The 15,277-nt window shown below is 43.5% G+C and overlaps 1 protein-coding gene across 4 annotated transcripts in view; it reads left to right on the top strand.

The window, feature by feature from the left end:
* The first annotated feature begins 11,781 nt into the window (after positions 1–11,781).
* grpr (gastrin-releasing peptide receptor) overlaps positions 11,782–15,277 on the top strand; it is a 77,254-nt gene continuing 73,758 nt past the window's right edge. For all 4 annotated transcript variants that reach the window (XM_068040428.1, XM_068040427.1, XM_068040429.1 and 1 more), the window contains exon 1: positions 11,782–12,477. In XM_068040428.1, the coding sequence (XP_067896529.1) occupies positions 12,074–12,477 (404 nt within the window). In that variant the 5' untranslated portion in view covers positions 11,782–12,073. The remainder of the gene's footprint in view (positions 12,478–15,277) is intronic.

Below are 15,277 nucleotides of genomic sequence, written 5' to 3'. Positions count from 1 at the left end.
ACCTCCTGAAACCAACCTCCGATCCTCCTCCAGGTCTCCTAACTCCCTCTTCTGGCTTCTCTTACATCAGGGCAACTGTGCCACTAGCAACAGCTGGCTGGTGGTTCATTCCATTGAAATGAGGCCTGAGGTCTGTAGTATAAGGGCCTGGAAAGGTTAATATTTGAGACAGTGAGAGTAAACCCCTCCCCTGTAGTGATGATGATGTAATAGTCACCTGGATGTTAGCCTTTGAAAAAGCGAGAAGCAGAACGAGGCGTGCTGGCTAGATAGGTTTGGAGAGAGTGTAAATAGTTATATGTGTATAATAAATGACTTATTCTTTAGCCCTACAAAGACAACCGAGACTCTGTGAACAACCCTTGATCTCTTCTTCTTCTTCTTCTTTGGCCTCCTTGTCTCGAGAGACAATGGGTAAGCGCCTGGAGGTGGTCAGTGGTTTGTGGAGCAGTGCCTGGAGTGGCTATAAAGGCCAATTCTAGAGTGACAGACTCTTCCATTGGGGCTGCAGATAAAATTGGTTGTCGGGGCTGTTACACAGTTGGCTCTCTCCTTGCGCCTCTGTCTTTTTTCCTGCCAACAGCTAAGTCTTTTCGACTCGCCACTCTTTAGATCCGCCTTTATGGCTGTCCGCCAGCTCTGGTGATCACTGGCAACTGACTCCCATGACTTGTGATCACTGTCACAGGACTTCATGTCGCGTTTGCAGACGTCTTTAAAGCGGAGACATGGACAGCCGGTAGGTCTGATACCAGTAGCGAGCTCGCTGTACAATATGTCTTTGGGGATCCTGCCATCTTCCATCCGGCTCACATGGCCAAGCCATGTCAAGCACCGCTGGCTCAGTAGGGTGTATCTGCTGGGGATGTTGGCCGCCTCGAGGACCTCTGTGTTGGAGATACGGTCCTGCCACCTGATGCCAAGGATTCTCCGGAGGCAGCGAAGATGGAATGAATTGAGACGTCGCTCTTGGTTGACATACATTGTCCAGGCCTCGCTGCCGTAGAACAAGGTACTGAGGACACAGGCTTGATACACTCGGACTTTTGTGTTCTGTGTCAGTGCGCCATTTTCCCACACTCTCTTGGCCAGTCTGGACATAGCAGCGGACAACTTTCCCATGCGCTTGTTGATTTCTGCATCAAGAGACAGGTTACTGGTGATAGTTGAGCCTAGGTAGGTGAACTCTTGAACCACTTCCAGAGCATGGTCGCCGGTATTGATGGATGGAGCATTTCTGACGTCCTATCCCATGATGTTCGTTTTCTTGAGGCTGATGGTTAGGCCAAATTCGTTGCAGGCAGGTGCAATCCTGTTGATGAGTCTCTGCACACACTCGTCTGTGTGAGATGTTAATGCAGCATCGTCAACAAAGAGGAGTCCCCTGATGAGGACCTTGATCTACATTACAACAACACACAACATAGTGGCAGTGGCAAACAATGAAAAAATGTAAAGAAAAATACTTGCCCAGTACAGTAGAGCCAGAAAACTACTTACCTGCAGAAGAGACTGTGAAGCGCTCCGGAGCTGCTCCGACATGGGCAGTAGATGAGCCAGCGCATAGACACACAGGCTGCATCACAGAAGAATGGTGGCCTGCGAGAAGAATCTAGCGATCAGGCGAGTCACTGTACCAATGGTCAGGCATCAGGTAAGAAGTTATTTGAAAAGGTCTTATGATGCACTGTACACAGAAATGGGAAAAAAATCCTTTACTTGGGCTGTCTATGAGGGTGAAGAGCAGGAAATCCCCGAAAAGCTCGGGAACTCCTAAAAAGAGCGGAAAATCCCCGAAAAGCATGGGAACTCCCAAAACGAGCAAGGACACCTCCATTAAATCAAGCAAGCCTAAAAATAATTCTTAAAGAAAGGGGAACACCCTAAAAAAAGTCGAGCAAAGAATGGATTCAAAATATATGATGCCTGAAAGCTTCAGAATTGGGAAGCACCCAATCAGATACAGAATTAAAAACAAGAAATGCTGGAACCACTCAGCAGGTCTGGCAGCATCTGTGAACAGAGAAGCAGAGTTAACGTTTCGGGTCAGTGACCCTTCATCGGACCCTTCCAAGTTCGCAGATGACACAAAACTAGGTGGGAATGTGTGCTGTGAGGAAGATGCAAAGCAGCTTCAAGGGGATTTGGACAGACTTAGTGAGTGGGCAAGAACGTGGCAGATGGAATACAATGTGGAAAAATGTGAGGTTATCCATTTTGGTAGGAAGAATAGATGTGCAGAGTATTTCTTAAATGGTAAGAGATTAGAAAGTGTAGATGTACAAAGGGACCAGGGTATCCTTGTCAATAAGTCACTGAAAGCCAACATGCAGGTGCAGCAAGCAATTAGGAAGGCTAATGGTATGTTAGCCTTTATCGCAAGAGGATTTAAGTACAGGAGTAGTGAAGTCTTGCTTCAATTGTATAGAACCTTGGTTAGACCATACCTGGAGTATGATGTGCAGTTTTAGTCCCCTTACTTTAGGAAGGATATTATTGCCATAGAGGGAGTGCAACAAAGGTTCACCAGACCAGGGACTGTCCTATGAAGAGAGATTGGGGAAACTGGGCTTGTATACTCTAGAGTTTTGAAGAATGAGAGGTGATCTCATTGAAACCTACAAAATACTTAAAGGGATAGACAGGGTAAATGCAGGTAAGAATGCAGGTTAGGGAGTCTAGAACCAGGGGACACAATTTCAAAATAAGGGGGAAGCCACTTAGAACAGAGATGAGGAGAAATTTCTCTACTCAGTAGGTTGTGATTCTTTGGAATTCTCTACCCCAGAGGGCTGTGGAAGCTCAGTCATTGAGTATGTTTAAAGTAGAGATTGACAGATTTCTAAATGCCAATGACATAAAGGGATATGGGAGAGTGTGGGAAAAAGGCATTGAAGTGGATGATCAGCCATGATTGTATTGAATGGCGGTCACGCTCAATGGGCTGAATGGCCTACTCCTGCTGCTATGTTCCTGTGTTCCTATGGACGACATCTTGGTGCCTGGAGCTTCCATCGAAGAACTTGATCAGAAATTAAAAGTGATTTTCAGTCATCTTCAAGAAGAAGGGCTCATGCTTAGCAACAAATGTGAATTCTCCAAGACGTTAATTAATTTCTTGGGACACATAGTAAGTAGCAGTTGCATAATGGCAGACCCACAAAAGCCATTAATGAGTTTTCAACTCCAACTTCCATCCAACAGCTCCAAAGATTTCTTGGAATGGTGAATCAATTAGTCAAATCTTTACCTCATCTACCGCACATAACCGAGCCATTAGGACAACTCTTGAAAAAATATCAAGCGTGATGTTGTAGTTCACATCAGGAACAGGCATTCCAAAAGATTCATGAAATGCTCACATTGCCTGACATCTTAGCATACTATCACCCTACACTGCCAACAACAATCACTGTAGACACCTCATCCACAGGGTTAGGGGCAGTCCTTTTCCAACAACAGCCTGATGGTTGTCGAAGACCAATCTACTGTGCATCAAGAGCTTTGTCCGAGATAGAGACCAGAAGTGCGTTAATTGAAAAAGAAGCACTTGCAGTCACGTAGGCTTGCACGATGCTCTCTGATTTCATTATGGGATTGAAAGTCGCCATTGAGACAGACCACAAACCATTACTGGATGAATGGGAGATCACAAACCTTACTGGATGAATAGGAGATCACAAAAATGCCTCCAAGAATTCAGAGGTTCGGGCAACGATTGACGCAATATACTTAGGAAACCGAATATGTTCCGGGAAATTTACAGACTTCTGCTGATGTGCTATCAAGAGCAACAGTAGACCATCCGACTCAACAGAATGTGAACTTTGTGGATGAGATAGAGTCGTATTCACAATATACTGCACAACAGTGGCCAGCAAGTATACAGTAACTTCAAGCATTCATTACGCTCAAACACAGGACAAAGAATGGACTCGTATATGTCAATACTGCACAAAGGGTTTGCCTCAAGAATGTCCTAGTGGCAAGATCATGAAAATTTTCTACAAATTCAGAAAACACTTCTCAATCATCAATGATTTGCTGGTGTATAATGACAGACAAGTCATTCCGAGTTCACTCAGATCAGATATCTTGGAACGCCTACATCAGGGCCACATGCGCATAATGAACTGCAGAACACAGGCTCAATCATCTGTGTGGTGACAAGGAATATCCAAAGACATAGAAGACATGGTCCTGAACTGCCAAGTATGTGCAATACATAGACCAGAGCAGAAAGAACCCCTGATTACAAGAACATTTCCAACCAGACCATGGGAGCGGCTAAGGATGGATTTATTTATGTACAATGGAAAATCCTATTTAATCGTGATCGATTCTTTCTCATGATGGATTGAAGCGAAAAGGTTCTACTCAACAACAACAGAATCTGTTATCCGAGCTTTGCAGGAGATCTTTGCGACGCATGATATCCCTGATAAAGTTGTGTCAGACAATGGACCACAGTTCACACAATTTGCAAGAAAATGAGGATTTGAACCTCTCACAAGTTCACCATGATATCCCCAGTTGAACAGTAAAGCCAAAAGAGGAGTAAGAACCACAAAAGCGTTGTTGAAGAAGAACGAAGCTCTTCCAACTGCATTGATTAGCTATCGATCTACTCTGTTGTTGTGTGACTATCGCCTTCTGAGCTGTTGATTGGGAGGAAGATAAAAACACAACTTCCCATTTTGCCTAGAAAACTACTTCTGGGGCTCAACATGTCCTAGTACCAAAAAGTCCAAGATAGAGAGAAGTACTACAAGAACCAACAAGCTCACAATTACTACAAAATATTTTGTACCAGAAACTTACCTCAGTTAAGGAAGGCGAGACAGTATGGATACAAAACCTAGAACGGAAGGTGTTGTCATCCAAAAAGATGAAAATTATCAGAGATCGTATCTAGTATTCCAGAGAGGAAGAAAGATTCTAAGAGGGGGAAAAAACATCCATGGCTAAGCAAGAAAGTTAAGGATAACATAAAGACAAAAACTAAGACATACCATATTGCAAAGGCTAATGGCAGGCTGGAAGATTGGGAAACTTTTAAAGATCAACGAAGTGTTACTAAAAAAAGTAATAAAAAGAGCAAATTATGAAATTATGAAAGAAAACTAGTGCAAAATATAAAAATGGACAGCAAAAGCTTCTATAAGTATATAAAAGGTAAGAGAGTAGATAAAGTCAATGTTGGTCCCTTGGAGGATGAGACTGGGGAGTTAATAGAGGGGAACATAGAAATGGTAGAGACACTAAATCAGTATTTTGCCTCAGTTTTCACGGTGGAGGGCACTAGTACCATCCCAATAGTAACAGGTAATGCAGAGTTTATAGAAAGGGAGGAACTTAGAAAAATCATCATCAGTAGGGAAAAAGTACTGAGCAAACTATTGGGATTGAAGGCAGACAAGTCCCCAGGGCCTGATGGCCTACATCTTAGGGTCTTAAAGGAAGTGGCAGCGGAGATAGTGGATCCATTGGTTACAATATTCCAAAATTCCCTGGATGCGGGAAAGATTCCAGTGGATTGGAAAAATGCTAATATAACGCCTTTATTCAAAAAGGGAGGGAGGCAGAAAGTAGGAAACTATAGACCAGTTAGTTTAACATCTGTCATTGGGAAATTGTTAGAATCCATTATTAAGGAAGTAATAACAGGACATTTAGAAAGTCAAAACGCAATCCATCAGAGTCAGCATGGTTTTATGAAGGGTAAATCGTGTTTAACTAATTATCTCGAGTTCTTCAAAGCTGTGACAAGCAAAGTGGATAATGGGGATCCTGTAGATGTAGTTTATCTGGAATTCCAGAAGGCATTTGATAAGGTGCCGCACAAAAGGTTAATACACAAGGTAAGATCACAAGGGTTAGGGGCAGTTTATTAGCTTGGATAGAGGATTGGTTAACCAACAGGAAACAGAGAATCGGGATAAATTGGTCCTTTTCTGGTTGGCAAGATGTAACTAGTGGGGTGCCACAGGGTTTGATCCTTGGGCTCCAACTATTTACAATCTATATTAACGACTTTGATGCAGGGATAGAAGGTACTATAACCAAATTTGCAGATGACACTAAAATAGGTGAGATAGTAAGTTGCAATAGAGAAATAAGAAATTTACAAATGGATACGGATAGGTTAGGTGAATGGGCCAAAATTTGGCCGATGGAGTTTAACATGGATAAGTATGAGGTTATCCATTTTGGTCAGAAGAATAGAAAGGCAACTTATTATCTAAATGGAGAGAAACTTCAGACTGCTTCGGTGCAGAGGGATCTGGGTGTCCTCGTGCATGAATCACAGAAAGCCAGTATGCAGGTACAGCAGGTAATAAGGAAGGCAAATGGAATTTTGGTATTTATTGAGAAAGGAATAGAGTATAAAAGTAGGGAAGTGTTGCTGCAACTGTACAAGGCATTAGTGAGACCGCACCTGGAGTATTGCATACAGTTTTGGTCCCCTTACTTGAGGAGGGATGTAGTTACATTGGAGGCAGTTCAGAGGAGGTTCACTAGATTGATTCCAGGGATGAGGGGTTTGTCTTATGAAGAGAGATTGAGCAGTTTAGGCCTTTACTCTCCAGAGTTTAGAAGAATGAGAGGAGATCTAATTGAGGTATATAAGATAATTAAGGGGATTGAGAAAGTAGACATAGAGAGGATGTTTCCTCTGGTGGGGCAATCTAGAATGAGAGGTCATAGTTTTAGGATAAGGGGTAGCAGATTTAAAACAGAGATGAGGAGAAATTACTTCTCTCAAAGGGTCATGAGTTTATGGAATTCACTACGCCAGAATGCGGTGGATGCCTCAACACTGAGTAAATTTAAGGAGGAGATAGACAGATTTTTAATTCGAAATGTGTTGAAGGGTTATGGAGAATGGGCAGGAAAGTGGAGTTGAGGCCGAGATGAGATCAGCCATGATCGTATTGAATGGCGGGGCAGGCTCGAGGGGCTGAATTGCCTACTCCTGCTCCTAGTTCTTATGGTCTTATGTTCTTATGAAATAGGAGAAACACTAACCCTATTCCACAGAAGCAACAATCAATCATTTATCTGGATGAACCAAATGATGATCAAGAAACCCAGAGTCAACAGGATACCACAAACATTGGTCAAGGCCATCCAAGTCATCCAAAAAGACTTTCAAGCAAGACTACCGATCTTCATGGGGGCATGAAGGGCATGTTCAGGGAGAGTCATGAGGCCTCCTGATGGGCTGAATCTGTGTTGGACAGAGACTTGGGGGGAGATGGGGTCATATTTCATATGTAAAGTCAAAATGAATGAATGTCTGTATATCAAAAATAGATAGGGACAAGGACTTGGGGGGGCAGGGGGGGTGGGGGGGGGGGGGGAGATGTAGCATGAGGGCCTGACAGGGTTAATTTTTGAGACAGAACTACAGACCTGTTAGAATCTATTATAAATGCTGTGATAACTGGACACTTGGAAAATAATATAATTGGGCCGAGTCAACATGGATTTATGAAAGGGAAATCGTATTTGACAAACCTGTACAAGTTTTTTGAAGACGTTACTTGTAGCATAGATAAAGGAGAACCAGTGGATGTGGTGTATTTGGATTTTCAGAAGGCTTTTGATAAGGTCCCACACAGGGGGCTGAATTTTATGAATCTTCCAGCGTTGGGGGTCATGGCAGGGGATCCCGGAAATTTATTCTGGGAGAGGCCCGCCGCGACCCCCGATCCCGAGAAAGCCCCGCCGCATTTTACCGGCGGTGGTGAGGCCTCAGTGCAGCCCAGGTGGTGGGACGTTCATTTGCGTTGCTTAAATCAATGCAAGTAAATGTAAATAAACATACCCAGACAAAGCAGCCATCCCACGCTGATATTCCGGCCATTTGCGGATAGGGAGGGGGAAGGAGTTTAATTTGCAGGTCAGGAGGGGGGGAACGGAGGGAACTTACTCTATTGGCTAGGGGGATGGTGGGAAGGGGTTGAAGGGCAAAAGTAACGAGGATCGGGGGAGAAGGTTTGGGTTGGGAATTAACTTTATTTTGGATGGGTAGGCCCAAGAACAAACACTGCGGGGTGGGAGAGGGGATTTCTTTAAAAATAGAGCTGGCGCCTGCGAGGTGGTGCCGGACACTGTTGCCAAGGATGGAGCAACCACCCCCTCTCCGTCATCAGGGGCGGCCGTTCCGCCCCCTCCATTTAAATGAGCCCCCGAAATGTCGCGGGGACTCAGGGATGGCGCATCCGCACCTGAAGACCGCTGACAGTGGAGCACGCTGCCGCAATTTCAGCCCAGGATGTTAGTAAAAAAAAATTAGAGCACATGGGAATGGGGTTAATATACTAGTATGGATTGAGAATTGGTTAACAGACAGAAAACAGAGAGTAGGAATAAATGGGTCATTCTCAGGATGGCAGGCTGTTACTAGTTGGGTACCGCAAGGATCAGTGCTGGGGCCACAGCTGTTCACAATCTATTGCTACGGGCACATGAAGGGGGTATCGAAGGGCTTCCCTCTTTTCCCTCTCCTTGTTTGACCACAACAGGTTTAATTCTTTTTTCAAGTGGTTGTACTGGCTAATTCAGTGGGTGTTTGTTTGATTATTTACTTGCTATTGTTATGACTGTGGCAGGAGGAGTACACTGTCTTTTCTAGTTCCACTTTTCCACAGGTCACAACATATATTTAAATGTTTACTCAGATACCAATGCGGTAAATCATATACTTTACTTTTTATCCCAGAATAAATTACACAAACCAGATTTCTTTAATAAACAACAAAATTATCAGTTTATTATAAACAAGTCTTAACCACTAACAAAGCAAAGCATTAACACACAGATTGAAATATGAAAGTTCTCTTTTTTCCTTCGCCCCTCATACACACACACATACACACACGCACGGGTTAACCAAAAAATAAAGAGATTTTCTCTTTAGAGCTCTGCTACAAAAAAAAAAATGAATACTTTAGCCAAATACTTGCTAATTCTTGAAGAAAAAAGAGAAGATATAGAAAGATGTCAGATGTCTGGCATGCGGGTATATGATAACGGGTCACTGGGATCCTTTTCTGGAGCGATTCATTCAGGCAGCATCGAGGATTTATTTGGCAGGTTTTTCCAGCGTCTCAGGAGAAATGCAACAACAGGGTATTCAAGCAGGCCTTCAGGAGGAATGCAGCATTAATTTCCCAATTTCTTAAACTTGCTTCTAAGAGCTTCTCAAAGAGATAGAAAACTGGCAAGCTTTTCAAAGAGCTGGAAGAGGCTGAGTTGGGTGTTTGTCCTTGGCAGGTTGATTTTTTTTACTCCTTTTCAAAACACTGTCCCAACTGACTGTAAAGCGAAACCAAAACAGTATCTCAAAAGTCAATTAAAGGAAAACCCTCCACTGGTTGAAGTCAGACCTAGTGCAAAGGAAGATGGTTGTGGTTGTTGGAGGCCAAACATCTAAGGCCCAGGACTTATGCAGCACTTCAGGGCTTTCTGATTTTAACAAACAGTTGGTCAGACTGGTAGATGAAGATAGATGCTTGATGGCAGGCACAGACACAATGGGCCGAAGGGCCTGTTTCTGTGCTGTACAACTCTATGACTCTATTACTCTAAGCTTCCTGACTCCTATAAATCTTGACCTGTCATTTCTCTGTAAACATCTTTCCCAGGTCAAAAAGTCTCTTCTGGGAACTTATCTGAAGACAGGTGACTTCCAGTAAGGGTTGATTGCAAACCAAGTCCAAAAGACCTTCCAATGACCTCTTATTTAAAAAGAACACAAAGTTCAGCATCTATAGAATCCTTTGCAGTTTTAAAACACAAGTCCTCAAAATTTAACAAAAAAAATGGAAGTACTTATAACACCTTGATCATAATAAGAACTAATTGGGCAGGTTTTCTTGAGTTTAACAAAGTACATATACTGAACTAATAGAATAATAAACTATGCACCAACTTTCACTGACACACACACCAGAGGTTTACACACACAAAAATAGGTTACTGAGTGGGGAAAGGTAGATTGGTTGAGTTAGAGTCTATGGAAAAAAGGGGTATACAGTCTGTGGGGTTTGTTGATTCAGCTGGCTTCTAGCTGAATTCAGTGTTCCTGAGGCCTTTGAAAAGGTAGATGATTGGTTCAGTGGGTCTCTTGGAGACAGCGATGCAGATGATTTCCTCCAACAGGGTTTCTGATTGTAGCTGGAGTATGCAAAGGCGGTTGGTTAACAGGCAGGATTGGTAGCTTGCAAGCTGGAATGGAGAGAGAGAGAGAGACAGGGACACCCACTAGGGTTTGCATGTGTCAGAGTCCAGATGCTTCTCATTTCTGCTGCAGAAAAACACCATCTTAAAACCACAGATGGGGATGGGCTTGTCACATGACAGTCACTCAGTGATTCTAGCATCGTCATTAGCAGTATTTCTTCTTGTTAAATGAAAAAGAACAAGAAGTTCCCTTAAACCTCCTGGGTCTTGGTTCTTGCTGGGATGAGCAGACATTTTGTCTCCCTCCTGACAGGCCTTGCAATGTAGGATACAGTGTTGCAAATTAGATTCCATCTTAAACTGCTAGTAAAGTCATCTGTTATCTGTTCTTTTTAAACATTTCTTTAAAAAAATATAAATTCAGATCTCCAGTTAGTGGATTAAAGAAAATTATCATTCAACAAAGCAAGTTGGCGTGACAATATACTTGCCATAGAGGGAGTGCAACAGAGGTTCACCAGACTTATCCCTGGAATGGCAGAATTATCTTATGAAGAGGGATTGAGGAAACTGGGCCTGTATTCTCTAGAGTTTTGAAGAATGAGAGGGGATCTCATTGAAACTTACAAAATTCTTACAGGGCTTGACAGGCTGGTTGGGGATAGGATGTTTCCCCTGGCTGGTAAGTCTAGAACCAGGGGACATAGTCTCAGGATAAGAGGTAGGCCATTTAAGACTGAGATGAGGGGAAATTTCTTCTCTCAAAGAGTGGTGGATCTTTGGAATTCTCTACCCCAGAGGGCAGTGGAAGCTCAATCATTGAGCATGTTCAAGACAATAATCGATAGATATCTGGATAATAATGACATCAAGGGATATGGGGATAGTGGGGAAAGTGGCATTGAGATGGAAGATCAGCCATGATCTAATTGAATGGCGGAGCAGGTTCGATGGGCTGAATGGCCTACTCCTCCTCTGTTCCTAAGGACCATCTTAAAAAAAGAGCCGGAGAGATGTAGTTTTGGAATGCCAGAGCTTAGGACCTAGGCAGCTGAAGGCACGACTGCCAATGGTGGAGCGAAGGAAATCATGGAGGCGCAAGAGGCCAGAATTAGAGGAGCATGGAGACGGCAGAGGATTGTAGGGCTGGAGGATGTTAGAGATAGGGTCAAAGGGCGAGGACATGGAAGGATTTGAACTATCACATTCACATGATGCATTCTCTCAAACACATTCTTACCCACCCTCTGTCCACATATAACAAGCTACTCGGATATATCAATAATTTCTCAGTCAGTTCCCAATGCCGAAACACCAGAATTTCATGGTTATAACATTTTGAGATTAAACAGGACATTGTAGGGATGGTGGGGAAGTCTGCATTGAAAGAGGCGGAATGCTAAGACTGCCATTGAGTTATATTGATGCTGTGTAAAACAAATCTTAAGGAGAGCCCCCAGTCGGGGCTCCTGACAGTTTTCTGTGTGTGTGTGTGTGTGGGGAAGAGAGAGGGAGAGAGGGCTTTCTGGCTTCTCCGCAAACTGGTGATTTATTTCTCCAGTAGGTGGCTGGTTGCTCCGTGTACGAGGACGAGTTCTGCTGCTCTTGGTGACAAGTTCATTCGTACACCGACTAAACGGCGAGAAGTGACGCCAGTGCGGTAAACCTGCGCGCGTCTGCTGGCCGAGAACTCCCACTTTAAATCTTACCGCGACCATCTCAGCTGCACAGCCAGAGGAAAGCAGGCAATGGGCGGAAAGGCACCAAAAGCTTTCAACCGGCTGCTGACACCGGCAAACTCGTCTTAATCAAAAAAAAACCCATGGGCTTGTGCCAGGAAAAAAGTTCTGCCTAGCCTTCAGCTGATGAGCACAATGGCACAATGACCGAAGACAACTTCTCCCACTTGGACTGGGAGTTGCTGGAGTTGAACCAGTCCCTCAATTTCAGCAGCCAGGCTCCCGATCCCGATGCCCAGGGCTTCCCCTTTCTCTACGCCATCCCCGCCGTCTACGGGCTCATCATTGTGGTCGGACTGGTCGGCAACGTGACCCTCATCAAGATCTTCTGCACCGTCAAGTCCATGAGAAACATCCCCAACATCTTCATCACCAGCCTGGCTCTGGGCGACCTGCTGCTGCTGCTGACCTGCGCCCCGGTGGATGCCAGCAAGTACGTCGCCACCGAGTGGCTCTTCGGCCGGGTGGGCTGCAAGCTGATCCCCTTCATCCAGCTAACCTCGGTGGGGGTGTCCGTCTTTACCCTTACAGCGCTCAGTGCAGACAGGTAGGTCTCAGTCGGCAGGTATCCTTTTCTCGCTGGAGATTCCTTTAATTTCTATATTCCCCAAGTTCGGGATATTAAAGTGCGTTTTGCCAGATTCATAGTCTAAAATAATAGGCTGATTCATCCAGAAATTGCGTAAACCTTGATAAGGTCAGATTAGTGTTCATTAAATAGAAACTACTGCAGTTTTCAGACTTTCCAACAGCTGCTCTAAAATATTATGCTGAACTATTCTAGAAATGGGATAAGAGGGACTCAAAGGGGCGCTGGGAAAGTTGCTAGGGAAGATTAGAAAATATGCTGCGAGGTTCCGAGGTATCTTGTCTGATAAGGCATTGTGTTGTATTTGGGCGAACCGGGTTGTCCTCACTGATCCAAGCCCCGTCGTGTGGCCGCCTGACAGTGCTCAATGACCGGGGAAAGACAGGTTGGACACCCGCGGGATAACATGTAGGGGAAAAGCATTCAAATCATATATTCACCTCCTATTTATCACTTCCTAATCTTTCAATAGTCTGAGACTATTCAACTGAAATTTTAAAACTGAAAATTTTAAGTTGGATCTAAAGCAGCGCTGAGAATTTAACTAAAGGATCAGTAATCTTTGCCGTAAAAGATTCTCCACCTTGCTGGTGCAGTCAGTCGGTAGTGTCTGGGTTTTCGTTTCAATCCATGATCTATGTTCAACAATCTAGTCATTCTAAAGCAATATTTTTGCCCACTTTCATTTAAGTGTCTTATTAAAGACCTATTTACTCCTGTTGCAGCCCATAATATGCACCTTGTGAAATGCGACTGATGAAGCACACATGTTGTATTGTGCAGATCACCCCTTCTACAGGATTGATGTGGAGAAACTAGCAGTTCTGGTTCCCCCCTCAGCCTGTTCCCTTTCTTCAATCCTTGCTTGTTCTCAGGACCCACTGTGACTGCTATTTTACCCCAAAATTCAAACCCATGTGGGAGCATTGGCTAATAAAAAAAACTGTCACTATCTGATGGTCTGAACCAACACCAGCTCAGTCCACACTGCATGAGTCCACAGTTCAAATTGACTCAATCTGGATTTAACCATTTGAAATGCTACACATTTTGTAAATCTGGAATGTGGATCAAACAGTCCATGCTTTGGGGAGTTAGATTTGTGAAAATACATGTGTAATTACCTGGTGACCACATTGAACAGGCTCCTGCAGCTCAAACATCTGTTCCCATTTTGTTTTGATTCTGTCACTGAGCCACGCAGTGGATGGATTACTAGGGAGTTTAGTTTAGTTTAGTTTAGAGATACAGCACTGAAACAGGCCCTTCGGCCCACCGAGTCTGTGCCGACCATCAACCACCCATTTATACTAATCCTACACTAATCCCATATTCCTACCACATCCCCACCTGTCCCTATATTTCCCTACCAGCTACCTATACTAGGGGCAATTTATAATGGGCAATTTACCTACCAACCTGCAAGTCTTTTGGCTGTGGGAGGAAACCGGAGCACCCGGAGAAAACCCACGCAGACACAGGGAGAACTTGCAAACTCCACACAGGCAGTACCCAGAATTGAACCCAGGTCGCTGGAGCTGTGAGGCTGCGGTGCTAACCACTGCTCCACTGTGCCAGATGGAGTGCCATCTGTGAGCCATGTGCAAATGGTGTTGAGGAATGAGAAGTTAGTCAGTATGGCAAGGTGAGATCAGTGGTGTTTTCCAAGGGTCTGTGATGTGACTGCTCTTATTTACAATATACATACAGAAAAATCAAGAGACCAATGTCAGAATTTGCTGATGACAAAATATTTCAGTTGTAGTCTAACTGAGATCTTGTACGAGTTCAGCATTACCTCAGAAGTTGAAGTGCTATGCACAATTTGAGTATATAACAATATAAACACAGTGGAAACAGTGCAGTATAGATTCATCAGGGTCTTGCCGGGTTACAGAAATGAAGCTCAGACTCTTTTTCCACTTAAATTGATGAGGGGAAACCTTGTCAAGATTATGAATGGTTAGGATATGATAATGATAGATTGTTTACATTGGTCAGTGAAATGGTAAAAGACAATACAAATTTTAGCACCACAACAAAAATTAAAGGAAGGCTAAGAAAAAATCTTGACAAGGAGGGATTTGCATGAAAAATTCTCTGCCAGAAACTATTGTTGGTGCAGAACCCACGAGTAATTTAATAAAGAATTAAATAGTTGCTTGTAAAAAAAAATAATGATGGGTACAAGAAGTGAGCATTGACTGGGGTTTAGGGTCCAAGCTGACACATTCAGGGGAACCCCATTAGCCCAAGGATTGTACCAGTTCAAGGAAAAAGACCACTGGCATCTACACGAGGCAGCTAGGGATGGGCAATAAATGTTGTCTTGTCAACATCACTCACATCCTGAGAGAAAATGAAAAAAATAAAGGTGAGTGGGTAGATCTTGACTTTGTGTGATAATGTAAAATAGATAATAAGGATTCAACTTTTATTTCTATTGAATTCAATGGGAGATTGTAAAACGGGCTGCTGTTTTACCCATTTTACACTATCGCACAAAGTCAAGCTCCATCCACTAGTATTTATTTTGCATTTGTTGACAAGACTGCATTTATATTCATAATAATCATGCTTGTTCATTTTGTCTGCATTCACTGACATTTTCATGCCATCCACATTTGGTTGTAATAATTTGTAAAGGACGAACAAGGTATATAACCAGACATTCTGTTCTTTTCTCAGGTGGTTGCAACTTAGCAACATGGGAAGATTTTAACAGATTGTTTTATGCAGCCAACTCTTAGATCAATAG

This window comes from Heterodontus francisci, chromosome 10, assembly GCF_036365525.1.
Source record: "Heterodontus francisci isolate sHetFra1 chromosome 10, sHetFra1.hap1, whole genome shotgun sequence".
NCBI classification, from domain to species: Eukaryota; Metazoa; Chordata; class Chondrichthyes; order Heterodontiformes; family Heterodontidae; genus Heterodontus; species Heterodontus francisci.
The sequence above is the reverse complement of the archived record's forward strand: the minus strand, read 5'-3'. Positions and strand labels throughout refer to the sequence as shown.